This window comes from Cyanistes caeruleus, chromosome 1 (assembly GCF_971803275.1).
Source record: "Cyanistes caeruleus chromosome 1, bCyaCae1.hap1.1, whole genome shotgun sequence".
Taxonomy (NCBI): domain Eukaryota; kingdom Metazoa; phylum Chordata; class Aves; order Passeriformes; family Paridae; genus Cyanistes; species Cyanistes caeruleus.
The window spans coordinates 152,923,006-152,938,239 of record NC_141701.1 but is presented as its reverse complement, the minus strand read 5'-3'; the positions used below and the strand labels follow the sequence as shown (position 1 = coordinate 152,938,239).

The following is a 15,234-nucleotide window of genomic DNA, read 5'->3' as shown; positions in this document are numbered from 1 at the left end:
ATTAGTAACTCTCCAGACAATACAGACCCCTCGGATTCTGTTGTTTACATGGGTGCACTTCAGCCCTATGGTGACACCACCACAAAAACCACTACCAGGCAGCTCTACTGGGCCAGAGACCTGAGTCTGAGCCCACCCCCTCAGGTACAGCCATACTCTGGACCAGGTTTTGGCTAGCCTCGAAAAAGGATCAGAAGGATTCTGGAGACCCGAGGGCCCCAGAGCCGAGCTGCCGCCTGGCACCACGGTCCCTCCAGCAAGCGGCAGTGCTGGCTCGGCTAACCCAGGCACGCGGCCGCACAGGCCGGGCTGCTCCACGCTCCCAGCCCCCAGCCCAGCCCCAGCCTGGCTCTCCAGACTTTCACCCACTGCCTACTTACTTTTTAATTAGATTTTTAAACAAAAAGTGAAAGAATTTTCTAAAATTCCTGTAATTATACTAAGATGCTGAACTGATTGTGAAGGGAATAGGAAATGAAAGCGACTCACCCTCTGAGGGAGAATTTTGTCAGCCATCTTCCTCCTCTTGGCACTGTACATTTTTTAAAGAAAAAAACACGTTACCATGGTGACAGATCTAGGAGTAACGAGGCCACCTGCTAAATTATCCTGACATCTCCACATGCTGGTGCACAGCTGTGCATGCATCAGCAAAAGGGTCTCACCCATGCCCAGGACCTTGTACCCCTTCTCTCAGCAGCCTGGGGAGGCAGTTAGGTAAGAACGAATCAGGGCTGTCTGTTACGCATCCTGGAAAGAAGTCTGTAAGTTCTTTGATCATAGCATCTTCCATGGTGCAGGGGGGCAATACACGTGTAAAGTGCATGCACTGCTGCTAGATACAGACGAGTGTGCAGAGGACAGTCTCACGTGTGGCGTGCACAGACACATTCCTATGTGTGTGCACATCTGAGTGGCAGAGTCCTTGCAAATGGCACGTCAACTTGTTCAAACAGACAACACAATTCAATCATGCCCAACATTAAGTGCTGAAGAACACACATATATATGTGCGTGTATTTCATATGATGTATGAAAACACACACAAATGCACACCCTTCCTTGTGTACATACACACTTGTTTTACTGTAACACATTTGCATGAGTGATGGACAAATGTAAAAGACCTTACATTTCCACATTTGTTCATCTTTATGAACACACATGGGAAGACGTATGTGTGTCTGCAGTGTGTATACACGCTGTGTCCATAGCCATACATAGGCACATGTCTATAGCTATGCTTTTAAAAAGCATACACACTTGTACTTATGTACATAAGAATACAAATGTGTATGTGCCTGAGAAATGGTACTGTCAGGAAGACTGTTTTCAGATTCTAAGAACTCTTCAGGCCTACCAAACCTGTCACCCAGCTTTCTCTAACAGGGCCAAGAGGGAATTCAGGTCCTATTCTTCATCTCTTTAATCTGTGAGGCCTTTATCTTAAGCAAGAGATGAATCACTCCATCTGTGACAGACAAATGGGAGAAAGCAAACCACCTGCTGCCACTCTGCCATGCCACAAGGACACCCCTCCTTACTATCTTCTCACTGGAAGACTGTCATCAGCCATGTCCACATAAAAGCTGTTTCCATGCATATTGGTGTGGCATATTCTCTTCCTACATTTGTTAATTATAAGCCAGGGTTGAAATACCAGATTCTTAAAACTCTTCCTCATCCCCACGTAAGCTAAGGCTGAGGAACTCTTTGTGCTCGGAGGTGCAGAGGGCAGAAAATTCAGTTACACCCAACTTAATAGGTGAACAATGTCCCTTTTAAAAAGTGTAGGAATAATGGGAATGGACTGTTACGTGGTGTGAAACTCCAACACCTTCCACAACTCACAAAATCAAATCTACATTGAAACACTTCACAGAATCTGGAGGTAAAGGCTGAGCAAGCTCCAGCCTCCCAAAGGGACTGGGATATGCATTACCTGGAACAAACCCACAGACTCGCAAATAAAAAGCAAGAAAAAAACAAAGCAACATCCCCAAACAATGTGGATCTCAACCAGTTCTTCAATAGTCTGTTACAAAAATGAGACTTTTGTCTCCACCAAAACTGCTGAGAAAGGAAAAGTGCAACTTTCTTGGCCCGTGCTAGAAAACATGGAACTCATTTATCCCCCAGAACTGGATCCAAGATGCCAGAAAAGTGTGCTTGAAAAAACAGAATGAGAAATCACAGGGAGGTGGAAACGAAAAAAGGGAAAACATTCAATACATTACCTCAAGGGAAGGCATGGCAGAAGAAACAGAGAAACTCTCTGTGTACCCAGGGAGCACTGGTGTGAACTGGGCTCAAGGCCATAGAGATCACTGCTGGGTCCCAAAAACTAAGAACAGGGGAGGAGAACTTTTTCCTGTGAGTCAGGCCACCAACTTTTAGCAAACAGTGTCCTTTAATGCTCCCTGGAAACTAGTTAGTGACTAAAGTTTATGTTAATTATCCAGGAGGGGCAATTTTTCAGGTTATATCCATCCTAGTACCTGAAGGCTGGGCATTTTGTGCAGTTTCCTGGAGAACCTTCTGGGAGGTGTTACAGAATGTGCATTTTGGCTGGTAGTGGGCAAGGCCTCCAAGATGCACATGCACTGCATGTGCTCACATGCTGCACTCATAGATATTCCTTCTGTGTTCAACCTTTTTCAATTGTACTCTCAAGATCAGTGTCCTTTCCAGAAGCATCCCAGACATAAGCATTCCCAAATCTGGCTTGCTGATCCAAGGTATATATTATATATTATATATATATATATATATATATATTATATTATATATTATAACTTGGACAGAGTAGGGCTCCTGAAGAACGGAGCTTAGAGAGGTACGTTTTTCCTACAGATGGATTCCCTGACACCACCAGAACACTGCCTGAAAGCTGCATATACATCTATACTGATTCTGTAAAAGGTAGCCCACACAGATGACTGCACCCTATGTGTGTGTGGATCAGACTCAACACTCAAGACTGATAAGGTCTAATACACTGCAAAAAGAAATTAGTTAACTTTTTTTAAGAGAGAATGCGTTGTACAAGTTAGGCATATTTCAGAAAGAAATGTGAAATCGCTGTATGAGATATAGAAGTCTCTCTAATTTTATGAAATTACTTCCAGTGCATATTTATTTACATTATACGTAAAAACACTTGGGACAACTCCAAGTTTTATGACTAGTTTTCTGAATGACCATAGTACAAGTATTCACATGACAAACCAAAGTTTCTTCCACTTGTGTCATTGACAAACTTGTTAGCAAGTCAGAAATCAGAGCAGTTATACAGAACAGGCAACAAATAATACATAATTGTACTGTATTAGAAGAGAACTGTTCATTAATTCTAAAGGCTAAACATACTCAACAGATTTATGGCCTGACAAACCTGTAAAATAAAAGTAGAGTAACTTCAAAACCAGACATCATTAAAGGTCAGTTTGTTCAAGACCATTCACAAATAAAAAAAAATGGAAAATTTACCAATGTTTTTCCTGTTGAAAAAACTGACAATACATAGATCTTCAATTCTGTCTCGTTTGATCTTAAAGGTCTTACCTACTGCTAAACAGTAATCATCTTTCCTTCCTCAAACTGTCCTCCTGTGTTTTCTTTCCAGAACACTCACCTCCTAGCTCGGTTCTGAGTGGCCTGCTGCTGCTGCTGCACCTGCTGCTGCACCTGCTGCTGTTGGACCTGCTGCGGCGCAGTGCGTTTTCTTGTTGTTTCCATCACAGTCTGGGGCATCCCAGGTCGCACAGAGGGGCTCCCGACGTATGGGGGGCCTGGAGGACCCATGGGAGCCCCCTGATGGGGCATTCGAGCTCCCGATGGCATCCCAGGGCGCTGGAGGAAAAGAGAAGCAGAAAGAAAAGCCAGTCTGGTTCCTGTTTCTGCAGCTGCCAAGACATTTGTACATCATGCAATACTGGCCGCAGCAGATTCCCCTTTTGACCATCCTGATAAGCACTAAGCAGCAACACAAACATGTAAGCTCTGTGACTGGTGTATCTTGGATGTCATGAAGAGGCATTCAGGGAAAAAGTAGGCAGGAAACAGAGGTGAAATACTAGGCTTGGGAAAACACTCAGTGGTCAGTAGCATATCCAGACCAGGTACAGGTGGAAGCTCTACCTTCAGCCCGAAGACAACACCCCATGGCAGCGACACGCAGTCCAAACCGGTGCAGCTCACGTGCTGCTCAGGGCTGCGAGCACGCTCCCACCGCACGCGCTGCACTGCGAGCGGGCGGCTCTGATCAGCTGGGAGACAGAAACCACCACAGGCAAAACACCAGGATAAACATTTCCCATTAAGAGCCTTCTACTTCGCCTACACCAGAGAGCAGTGTAAGTTCATAATGCAACATGAATCCTTTAAGAAAAAGGTCATGTCTCCAATCAAGCCTTTAAAATAAAAAAAAAAAATTAAAAAATGAAATGGATGTGGTAGTTTGTCAGCAGCCCCTGCAGCCATTGTAAAGCCCTGGTATTTATGTTGACTTCTGCATGCTTTTGAGAGACACTGGATCAAATCACAAGCTTAATGCTACACAAGACACACAGTAAACCAAATTCTGAACTCTTAAAGTTTATAGTCATTGAAGAAAACCACCAGTAAAATAATTACTTCCTGTAAAATGCAATTCAAAACAGAGATGAACTTAGTCTCATACTGAGAATTATCAATATGTATATGTCCACATATATGCAGAAATACAGACACACACAGACTCTCTAGGTGTTTGAACCAGGATGAGAATAAGAAGTCCTTTGAAAAGCTAAGTCCCTCTACAAAGTCTTTTAAGGAAACCAAGAGGCAATGGCATCCATTATTGATACACAATTGGTTAAAGGATAGAAATGAGGCAAAAGTAATTGGTTCTGAAAATAAAAGAAAGGCACATGTAAAATTCTGCTGGGACTTCTCCTTTTCAGTATATTTAAAACAACCTGGAGGAAAAAAAGAACCAAAAAAAGCCAGGAAAAAAGCAAGGAAGTGAATAAGTTTGTTGGTAATGCTGAGTTAATCATGCTGGCAAGGATGAAGGCCAGCTTCAAGACCTGCAGAAGGACTTTATGAGACAGAATGAACACTTAAAAGGAAGCTGCAAATGTAGTCCAATACATATTGAACTGAATTACAAAAGGGAAAAAAACAATCCAAGAATCACAGACAAAGCAATGGGCCCTAAGCTGACTGCTGTCCAGCAGAACAAAGATCTTGTTTAAACTGACACTACCAGAAAAGTATCTGCTTACTGGTTATTAGAGGTCAAAAAAAGTCATAAAGAAAAGAAATAAGAGCGGAGGGAACAGAAGATACCAGTGGTTCCATGGCCATGGTGTGTCCACAAGTAAAAGTCTGTGTGCAGCTCTGGCTCCTGCAGCTCAGTGATGGCAGGGCCGAGCTGAAACAAGGACACAGTAATTCTTAATGTATGGAACTGCATCCATGTAAGTAAACGTAAATATATTGTGACTTTTCATCTGGAAAGAGGTGATACAAGGTGATCTAAAGGGGAAAAGTGCCATCACATATGGCCTGGAGAGGACAGGTGGGTATTGAATTGACTGTTCACTGCCCCCCTCTAGAATAATGAACCCTGGCCATCAGCAGAGGGGTCAGGCTCACAGACCACTGGAGGGGTGAGTCTGTCACATGGTGGGTATCAACCTGTGGAACACTCTTCCAAAGGGGTGGTAACAACATGGAAGACATACTTGGCTCAATAGCTGCAGACCAAAAAAGTATTTTACTGGAGAAATACACTACTGGACCCCAAAGTCAGATGCATGCACCCTGAGGGTATGCAAGCCAGTCCACTAGGGGTGGGAAGAAAATATTTAGTGCACAGTCAACACACACACACACACACACACACACACACACACACACACACACATACACACATATATATACAATTTAATTTTTATTATTTCTAAATACGTAACTATGTATTATAATAAAACAAAATTCTAAAAATAATTTGGACCTGCATCTCCAAATTAACCACCCAAATCCAATAATCCTTGGGGACTACAGCTCCCCAAGCCCCAGCTCAGTGCCCTCCCTAATCATCACAAATCTAAGAAATCCTCATTCTTGTATCTATAAAGAAAACTGGAGAAAGGAGAGGAATGGATGATCAACAAAGAACCAATATGGGCTGTAAGTGGCACAGACAGAGAAGCAAGGCAAGAGGTAGGAGAGTCACCAGCGCAGGGATCCAAGCAGGTGAATTCAGCAACTGTTGACGTAAGAAAGCAATGGCAGGTATGGCCATGGAGAGAGCAGCAGGCAGACCAACCCTGCAGCTTTGTGCAAAGCTCCAAATGTCTTCTGCCATGAGCCTGGAGCCCCGAGAACAGCTGGAAGGGAACAGTGCTCTCTGTTCCTGTGTGCGTGCGCCCACACCCTCTCACCCAGGCAGGAAGAAATGGCCCAGAAAATGCTTCTCTCTTGAGCCTGTATTTGAGATCTGTCATCTGTCAAACCACACATTGTGGCCTCCTTCCAGCAAAGGGCAGACCACTGGGCCAGCTGCTGCCTGTCAGTCAGCTGGGGACATCTGAGAGTGATTCAGAAGCGCCCGGATCCTGAGCACAGCCATCTCATGGAGACTGACCGGCCACATGGATGAAACTGAAGGCCCACTTTGGTGCTGCTCTAAAGGATAACTTAGGGCTTAACGAACAAAGTCAGCAAGGTACATCTACTGTCAGTCCTGGTGTTGTCTTTGAATTTCCTTCAGTTTCCTTTGTTAAGCACTAAAATAGAGAAACATAGCAAAAGGACAAACATGAGAAAAGAGAGGCAGCTTTAGCAAAAGCACATTAGATCTCATCCCCTGACCACCTCATTTCTTCACCTCTGTTCTCATGACCCTACCTCCGATATCACTCATAGATAAAATATTACTCGCTATGCAACTGTGCAACTGTCTTCCTCCTGCAAGCCCACCAGACTCCCAAAGATACAGAAACGCTTCATCTATTTAAACTTCTATAAAAGAAGAACATACACGCAGTATCTCACCTTATCTAAAAGCTTATTTTGCTCTCAAATGCATGTGTGAGACAAGACAGTGATGGACAATACACCAAATTTTTCACAACAGTGACATTAAAGAAAAAAAAAAGTCTTCATACTGAAGAGTATTCCAGTACTACTATGACTTTTGAAAGAAATCTTGAAGGTGCATCTATCTATAGGTTAGGATCTGTCTCTCCCTGTCTTCCTCAGCAGGATGGAAACTATCTTAAACAAGAAGCATCCATGGGAAATGCTGATGAGCAAAACAGCATTGACACATCCTCCTTCCTGGAAAATCATCTACCTGAGATGGCCATCCCTGACCCATCTCTGTTTGTATCCAGAGTCCCATCTCCTTTTTACCTCCACTGACTCCATTTACATGTATTAATCTGCACAAACACCTCACTGGATGGAAGGCAAAACCACTTGTGGGTCATAGGAAATGAGGAAGACCACAGCCTGTCCCCAGCTGAAGCAACCACTCTCACAGCTCTGAGAATGTGAAGCGGAGAGCAGAGCAGAGGTGATGCACAGCAGCAAGGCAAAGGCAGTACAGTGCACAAAGGAACACGACCAATATTTCATGCACATGTACTGGTCCCCAAGAGTTGTGCTGATTGCCTGTGTACACATGCACATCACTGCTCTGGCTACAGCTGTTCAAACCTGAACACACTGTCAGTGCAGCAGAACACCATCACCCCACCCCCCCGACACCTGCTGCCATAGCCCTTCACTGCCTTCCACTGACCAGTTTCCAAAGCCACGTTTGGCTTGTCTGCTGTTTTCCTTTCCTGAACTTCCCGTCACATCAGAGCTCTGCCTCAGTCCTCTTTGTGATCCTTAAGTGAACTTCTGTCTGACAGTAATAACAAAGACAACGTTAAAGCAGTGCTTTTCTACATTCTTCTGCTGCAGAGTCTTTTCTCAGGGGATGTGCATCACAAAACAGCAGTCAAAACACAGAAGCAGAAAAAAGGAGTCCTGTCTGGACATAGCACTAAGAGGAAAATAACCTGGAGAACTGACAGGTGAAAGTAAAAGGAAGTGTCAAGAAAAGTAAAGCAAAAACACCCACAAGAGGCCTCAGAAACAGACTGAACAGAGAACCAGGAGTTGCTGCATTGCAGTTGAGTGCTGAGCTACACTTACAGCAATCCCCTGTCCTAAGACTCCATCCACCTCAACACCACACGGGAGGCTCTTACAGCTGACTCGCTGGGAACAGCCACCAGCTGCAGAGACACTGACAGATTTTGAGAATAACCACCACCACCAAGTATACAAACAGTTTATTTCTTAACTACAAAGAAGCCTCCAAGAAAGATGGAGAGAGACTGTTTACAAGGGCCTGGAGTGACAGAACAAGAGAGAAGGGCTTCACTGACAGATAGTAGGTTTAGATTAGAAGAAAATTCTTTACTTATGGGTCATGAAGCCCAGGTTGTGCCTGCCTCATCTCTGTAAGTGTTCAAAGCCAGGCTGGATGGAGCTTGGAGCAATCTGGTCTAGTGGAAGGTGTCCCTGCCCATGGCAGAAGGGTGGGACAAGATGATTTGTTAAGGTTCCTTCCAATCCAAACTATTCTATGATTTCTATAGGGCATAAACAAAAGCAGGAGGAGATACCTGATGCTGTCTGGAACTAAGAATGAGTAACCAGAAGTACCTGGAACCCTTAAGAAATTTAGATTAGATTGATATTGTGTGATGGCAACAAGTTTCTGACTGCGCAAATGGTTTCCCAATCGGATATGTTGATTCAAAATGGACTCTTAGTACAACAAATAAAACTGGTACAAAGCTTCTCTCCTTCTTACAATTATAGAGGTTACTTCACGAGTTATCTTTTTTAATGTCTATGAATCTTCTAGAGGCTTAGTAAGCTGAAACATCAGTATCGTAATTCTTGCCTTCTGCCATATTCACCTTCCTCCGTTTCCCAAAAGCTCTCAGTCTGTAAGTCCAAGTGTTCCAGGTACCACGTACTTTAATAATGTTCACAACAATCCAGAAGTCTTTAACTTAGAAAGCATCCCATTTACAGAACTGTGAATTGGAACATGAGATGAAGTTCAGCTCTATTTCATGCTTATCTGTTCACAGCTCAGAACAATCTGCCACGAAGCTCAAATGGAACACAAAAGAAAACAAACCCAAAGGAGTCTTCGGAATTAAAAGAAACAGACCTTACAGACCAGCTTTGAGTTCCACCAGCATTAGTAGACCTGATCATGGCACTGCTGTGATCTAATGTATGTGTGAAGAACTACTGAAATGTACCTCATGAAAAGGATGGCTTTGGGAGGGAGAGGATCAACAGAGCTCTGCAGTACCACAACTAGCTTGGAGAGAGAAGAAGCTGGTCAAGAGCTCATTGTCTCTTCCCTTACAATAACAGTGAACAGTTGGCAGGTAATTCCTTATGCAAGATAAGCTGAAAAAAAAATCCTGACAGAAAACACTGTTAGAAGTTTAGAAGGGTTCAGGAAGACATCATTAGACCAACCTCCACAAAAAAAATCCACAACGAGGCACTACACAGAGGGCAGCTTTGGGTCAGAAAGCTCCCAAGCTCCAAATCAGAGTATTCATATGAACGATCACTAAAGGTTTTGCCTTGTTCCTTTACTTCCATGCTGCCTTCCACTGTCCCCATTCTACACAGGATACTGAACTAAATGATCCAGTCTATTTTCATATTTCTACAGTATATATATATATATATATATATATATATATATATATTTTAGAAAGAGAAGAGCAGTTCAAACATCTCACAGATCCACTTTATCCATACATCTACATTCATCAGCAAACCCAAGTTTTCTCAACCAGCCACTCAGACTTGTTTAACTAGCCAACATTGCACAAAATCACACTAACCTCAATTTTCAAGCCTTGACTAGCATTAATATGATTTTATTTTCTTCATTATGTATGAACCTTTCTCTGTTTGACAGCCTGAAATCAGTCCAGGGCTAGAAAAAGACAAACCTTCAGTCTCTACCAGCAGCTTGCTCTCACATAGTTGAATGTTGCACAAGGTTTTCACTCTAGCTGTCCCCTGCAACCACCTTCCCAATGAAATTCCTTGCTGTAAGGTCCTGTGATTTCTCCAGGCTGCCCTACTCACCCCAAATACCTCCTCGTTGACCACAACAGGGAATATGCACACAGCAAACCAGCGCCTCCATTCCAGGCCCCATTCCCTGAAAATGCCCTTGAAGAGAGAACCATGCAGGAAACTCTCAGGTATAAAGAGGAACAAACTATCCAAAACGAACAGTTCATGAGGCTCTTTTCTAGCCATTCCACTGCCAGCTGGCTTGTGCTCTGACAAGACAGCATCTACACCCATGACAAAAGAAAAATTAGTAGGATATTTTTCATTAGCAAAATCTCTACTTTTTTCAAACTTGGCCTGGCTTTCTTCACCTCACTATTGCCAGTAGTGATCTCTACAACCCTGTGACCAGTCAGTTTTATTCACTTAAAACTAAAACAAACCATTGTTCAATTTTGGGAAACTATCTTTAATTCTTCCCATTCTAGTAAAACCTCCATAACTTTTATAATATACTGAAATATGAGTCCTTGAGGTCATTCTTCATCTCAAAGAAGCATCACCAGTATCTCCATCTTTGACAGATGTTTACTTCTTTAACCAGTACCTAAGAGCCTCCAATGACAGAGATTTTACAATTTACATAATCAGTCTCTATACTTAGATATTATAAATAAAACAAAAATATCCCTATTCCCTTATTGATGAAGCCTTCAGAGGTCTTCCACCGCGACTGTCCTCCAAGTTCCCAGTCCTTTGGTTTGTTAGTCATACAGATTACCAAAACCAGGAAAACATTATTGTAAGTATATGCCATGGATTTACAATAGCTTCTGCATTATTCCCTGCCCTGCTTCCCAACCAGGCTACCAATTTATGTGATTTCTTATTAGTTAGACACTAGGCAGCTGACAGGACATTCAAGCCTTTCTCCTGAATGGTGACATTTCATTTAAACCCACAGTGTATCAGGAGATGCAAAACTCATTTATGAAATTCATTGCTTACCCCTTTTTCCAAATCACTGATAAATCTGTTATAGATCCTCCATGCCTCCATGTTTGGTCTGTTCTAACACTGACAAGTTATTTATCGTATATATTAAGTACTTGTTTACATGCTGACATGCTCTGACACTCTTCTTTCACTGTTGTAAATGCCATTTCATATAAGACAGTTTATGTATTTACCATAAAATCCTATGACCAAATTTGAAAGGTAGATAGCCAAACAAAAAGAGGACTGAGGATAACCAAAGGAGTCACATCAGCAATACACAGGCTTGTATGAATTAGCAGTCTTAGAGTGTAACTAATATTAAACTGTAGCGATTAGCAGGAACTATGAAATAAGACCTATTAGCAGAAAATAAATATGGATAAGGACTTATATTGCCACAGAGAGCTTCCTAAGCATAGCAAAGAGGACAAAGACTGAGATCGCTATGGAAATAAAAGGTGATTTGAACTGACAGCAAGTACATTGTAAATACAGCTATGGCTCCAGAGCTGAGAAAGGCACATAGACCTTTATAGGGGTATCTGGTGGATAAAAGGCAAGAAGATTGGCTTTGGAAGGAAGATAAAGTGGGAACAGGAAAAGGACACAGAAGCAGATTAAAAAGGTCAGAAAAAGGGGAGAAGAAAATGAACCCCTCAGCAAGTTCTTGTGTGCAGATGACACAGCCAAGGTCACCAGCACAAGGCACCAAGAGAAGGTTCCTGCAATCGAGTCACACGAGGACAGATGTCTGGACAAGAGTTTTGACAAGACCAGCACCATGGACCTTCTCAAGACTAAACAGGCAGATACCTGTTTGAGTAAGAAAAAGAAAAAATATGATAAAGAAACAAAGAAAAAAGCAGGGGAGGGAGACACAGGCAGGATCCATTTAAGGGATTCGGCCAGCAATGAGGCCTATGGCAGAGAACAGAGGCTAGAGGAAACTGAAGAAAGGAATGACCTGCAGTAAGACTAGTAATCTGTGCAACAAAATATAATGCAACAGCTGGACACCTGGAGAAATGTCATAAAGACTGTCTGAAATGTACTACTGGACAGCAGAAAATGCATTGAAAAAAAGATAATCAACATAAATGTCATGATTAAAGCCAGATTTGCCTATAAAAATGCTAAAAAAGGGAGGAACGACAACAGCAACAAAATGATGAAGTACAAGGAAGGAAAAAAAAATTTTGCAAGGAAAAAAAAATTCTTCCCAAAAAAATGATCTGCAAGACACTGATGAAACTGAACAGGAGTAAAACCATAGTAAACATAAATAACTGAAAGAAATTTAACCTTTCTAAAAGCTCAACTGCTAACCAAAGGTGTAACAAACTATCAAGGTCTCAAGTAGGAGAGAATGAAGTGTCCCACTCAGAGTTTTAACCTTTAAGAGATTTCTCCTTTCAGGGGGATCCTTTCTGCCTACAATAAACGAAGAAGAAGACATAATCTAAGCTGGCAATATGGAAAAGCACAAAAGAAGGATCAGGTGCACAAGAGCAAAGGGCAAAGTAACCTTAGCAAAGGAACACATGTTTCCAGAAAGATCAAGTGAATCCAAGAGCTAAATGACCTTAGGAAATGCTGCAGAATTATCCCATTCATTTAAGTGCCAACAAAGAAAAAAAAAAAACAAAATTTCTAACAACATTCTACCTGTGTTTGCTTCTCCCTCTTCTTCTTTTTTTTTTTTTTTGGGGGGGGGGTGGAGTTGGGGAGAAAATAATTTTCAATAACCAAATTAAATAATGTTATCATATATGGAATTGAAAAATTGTCATTTGAAGAAGAGATTGGTCCCTGAAATTAGAGCACTGACTCCAAGAAATTCCACTAAAGTTTGCTATGCAGCTTAATTCTTCCAGGAATTAATTCAGATGTTGACACACTTTGCATAGTAATAAAACAGAGGAGCCAGCACTAGGTAAACTCAAGGTAATGGCTGGCATGGCACACTCTCTTATTTGGCAAGATACAGGGCCTGAAGAGATAAAATGAAATTATAACTTTTTTTCATCTTTTTTAAGTAATGGAAGAGTGACTCCCCCAACCCATATTTTGATCAAAATGAACCTGAGATGAGGAAAAAACTAAAGGAAAGAACAAACCAGGCACTAAAGCAGAACTAAAGGAGATGATAATGAAGGAAGGGAGAGGGTGATACAAGAGGTGTTCAGGCACCAGAACAACAGCCAAGAAACCCCAGCCTCAGCAACAAGAAGCAGGAAGATATATACAGATATTCCAGGCTAAAGCATATATTCAAGAAAGAATAGCAAGAAAACTCCTAGGGCAGAAAAGGCAGACTTTCCTGGCATCCAAATAAGTAATGGAAATGAGTTCTGCTATATTCATTCCAGTATAAATTAATTTTTTCCCAGGCTTAAGAGCCCTGTATGCTACTTTCACACGAAGGCCAGCTAGATGTGGAATAAGCAAATTCACATAACTATTTTTACTGCTCTTCTTGATACTAAAGGAAGAGCACTGGTATGCAAATGCCAAGGGAAACTTCAGAAAAGGCAAAATCATCCTATCTGCCACCCTTACAAAGTGCTTCTTGTTCTGCTCAGAAACAGCCATCACAATCCAGACCACCTTGACAAACTCTCATGTTCACAACAAAACCAGTGCTACCACCTGCACACCCGCTCTCTGTCACTCCCCCAAACAGCTGCCAATCTTGCCCGGCCTGCCCCGTACACTGGCACCACATCACCTCTTCACAGCTCTCACCAAGGCAGAATGCCACCTCAAAGTCCTTGGCCCTGCCAGTCCCACCACATCCAGGATCTAAAGGACACACACAAGATCCTACACACCTGGAGTGAGCCTGAAGCACAGAGACAACTCAAGAGTCTGCCATGAGCCCCACAGGTATCTATGATCTCTGTGCACGTGCCCCCACCTGATGTCTTCAAAAAGGTGTCACAGGAGGTGCCAGGATCCTCAAGAAAGAAGCACTTGGGACTATCAGTATCCAAACAGTATCGCATTCCTTGGGGCTCTTTAACAACCTTATTTCTGTTCAATGTGTATCAATGCTAGAAATCCAAATGTTATAAATGGTGACTGCTCTCAGACACTAAAGTCATTTAAAGAACGTTTCCAATGGCAGCAAAACAGGGTGAGCATTTCCCCTTAAATGGAGATAGAAGACTTGATTCTTAAACAAAAGCTGGAACATTTTTAAAGACCTGAAGGATTGCTTTAATTAAGCATGGCACCCTGAAATTCTCTCGTGGGTGAGTTTCCATAGACTGTTACAGATCTGCAGAGCTAATCTCTTCAAGCCCCTGAAAGTCACCTGTTAAGTAGCCAGAGGATACATACGAGCCAAGATTGGAGACAAGAACCAGAGGCAGCACCCCAAGGCTTCCTCAGGCTCTCATCAGAACTGTTTTTCAAAACACAAGTTTGATTACGGAACAAAGTGTCCTACAAGCCCATTTGGGTTAGATCCAGTGCAGATTCTGCACCATGATCAGGCTGAAAAGCATGCTATTTCACCATTCATGGAGAATCACAGCAAAAAGCACAGCACACATCCCCCCAAACACAAGCCTGTATTACCAATGAATCAATGCATACGCTGGGGGCTACCCAGACCCCCAGTGTTCTCCTGGGGAGGCAGCTAGCAGCGCCCCAGGAGCACACTGCAGGAGCTGATCCAGCCCAGCACAGAACCTCCAGTTTCCACTCATCCCTCTATTCAGAGCCAGCCAGCTCACTAACTTTCCCGACTCACCACCCCATGGACCAGAAACTCAAAAAGTTTGCTTTTCGTAGCTTTGCGAGCCCCTCCTGTAACTTCATCTGTAGCCATCAGGGTCTGCTCAGCCTCTCTCACTCTCTCTCTTCCTCTTTCTTTCCCTTTTCTGCCTTTTTCTCCAACTCTCCCCTCTGAGTCCTGCTGGGCTCTCACACTTCTAATAGCGCGGAGTGGGGAGGGGGCCCCTTCAGGGCCTTCCTGACGGCCCACTCGCGCTCAGCCTCAGCTGCTGCATTCCTCCACTGATAAGCCAGAAATAGTTTGTGCTGCCGGGCTCTGTCTGTTTACTCTGCAGGGACAGAAAATCCAGCTTTTTAAACCTCTCTGTCCAAACAGCAGAGATA

General features: G+C 42.9%; 1 protein-coding gene across 13 annotated transcripts in view; it reads right to left on the bottom strand.

Moving 5' to 3' along the window:
• The window catches only part of SMARCD3 (SWI/SNF related BAF chromatin remodeling complex subunit D3), an 81,801-nt gene that overhangs the window by 41,965 nt on the left and 24,602 nt on the right, over positions 1-15,234 (bottom strand). For 9 of the 13 annotated variants that reach the window (XR_015280326.1, XR_015280323.1, XR_015280331.1 and 6 more), the window contains 2 exons: positions 3,635-3,852; positions 490-532 (listed from right to left, as the gene is read on the bottom strand). Coding sequence is in view for 9 of the 13 variants with exons in the window: in XM_086867711.1 (XP_086723837.1) it covers positions 490-532; positions 3,635-3,852 (261 nt within the window). In the remaining 4 variants the exon portion in view is untranslated. Of the gene's footprint in view, positions 1-489; positions 533-3,634; positions 3,853-7,795; positions 7,900-14,866; positions 15,177-15,234 lie in introns of those variants that run through there. The other 4 variants (XM_086867721.1, XM_023922111.2, XM_023922106.2 and 1 more) reach the window with 3 other exon arrangements.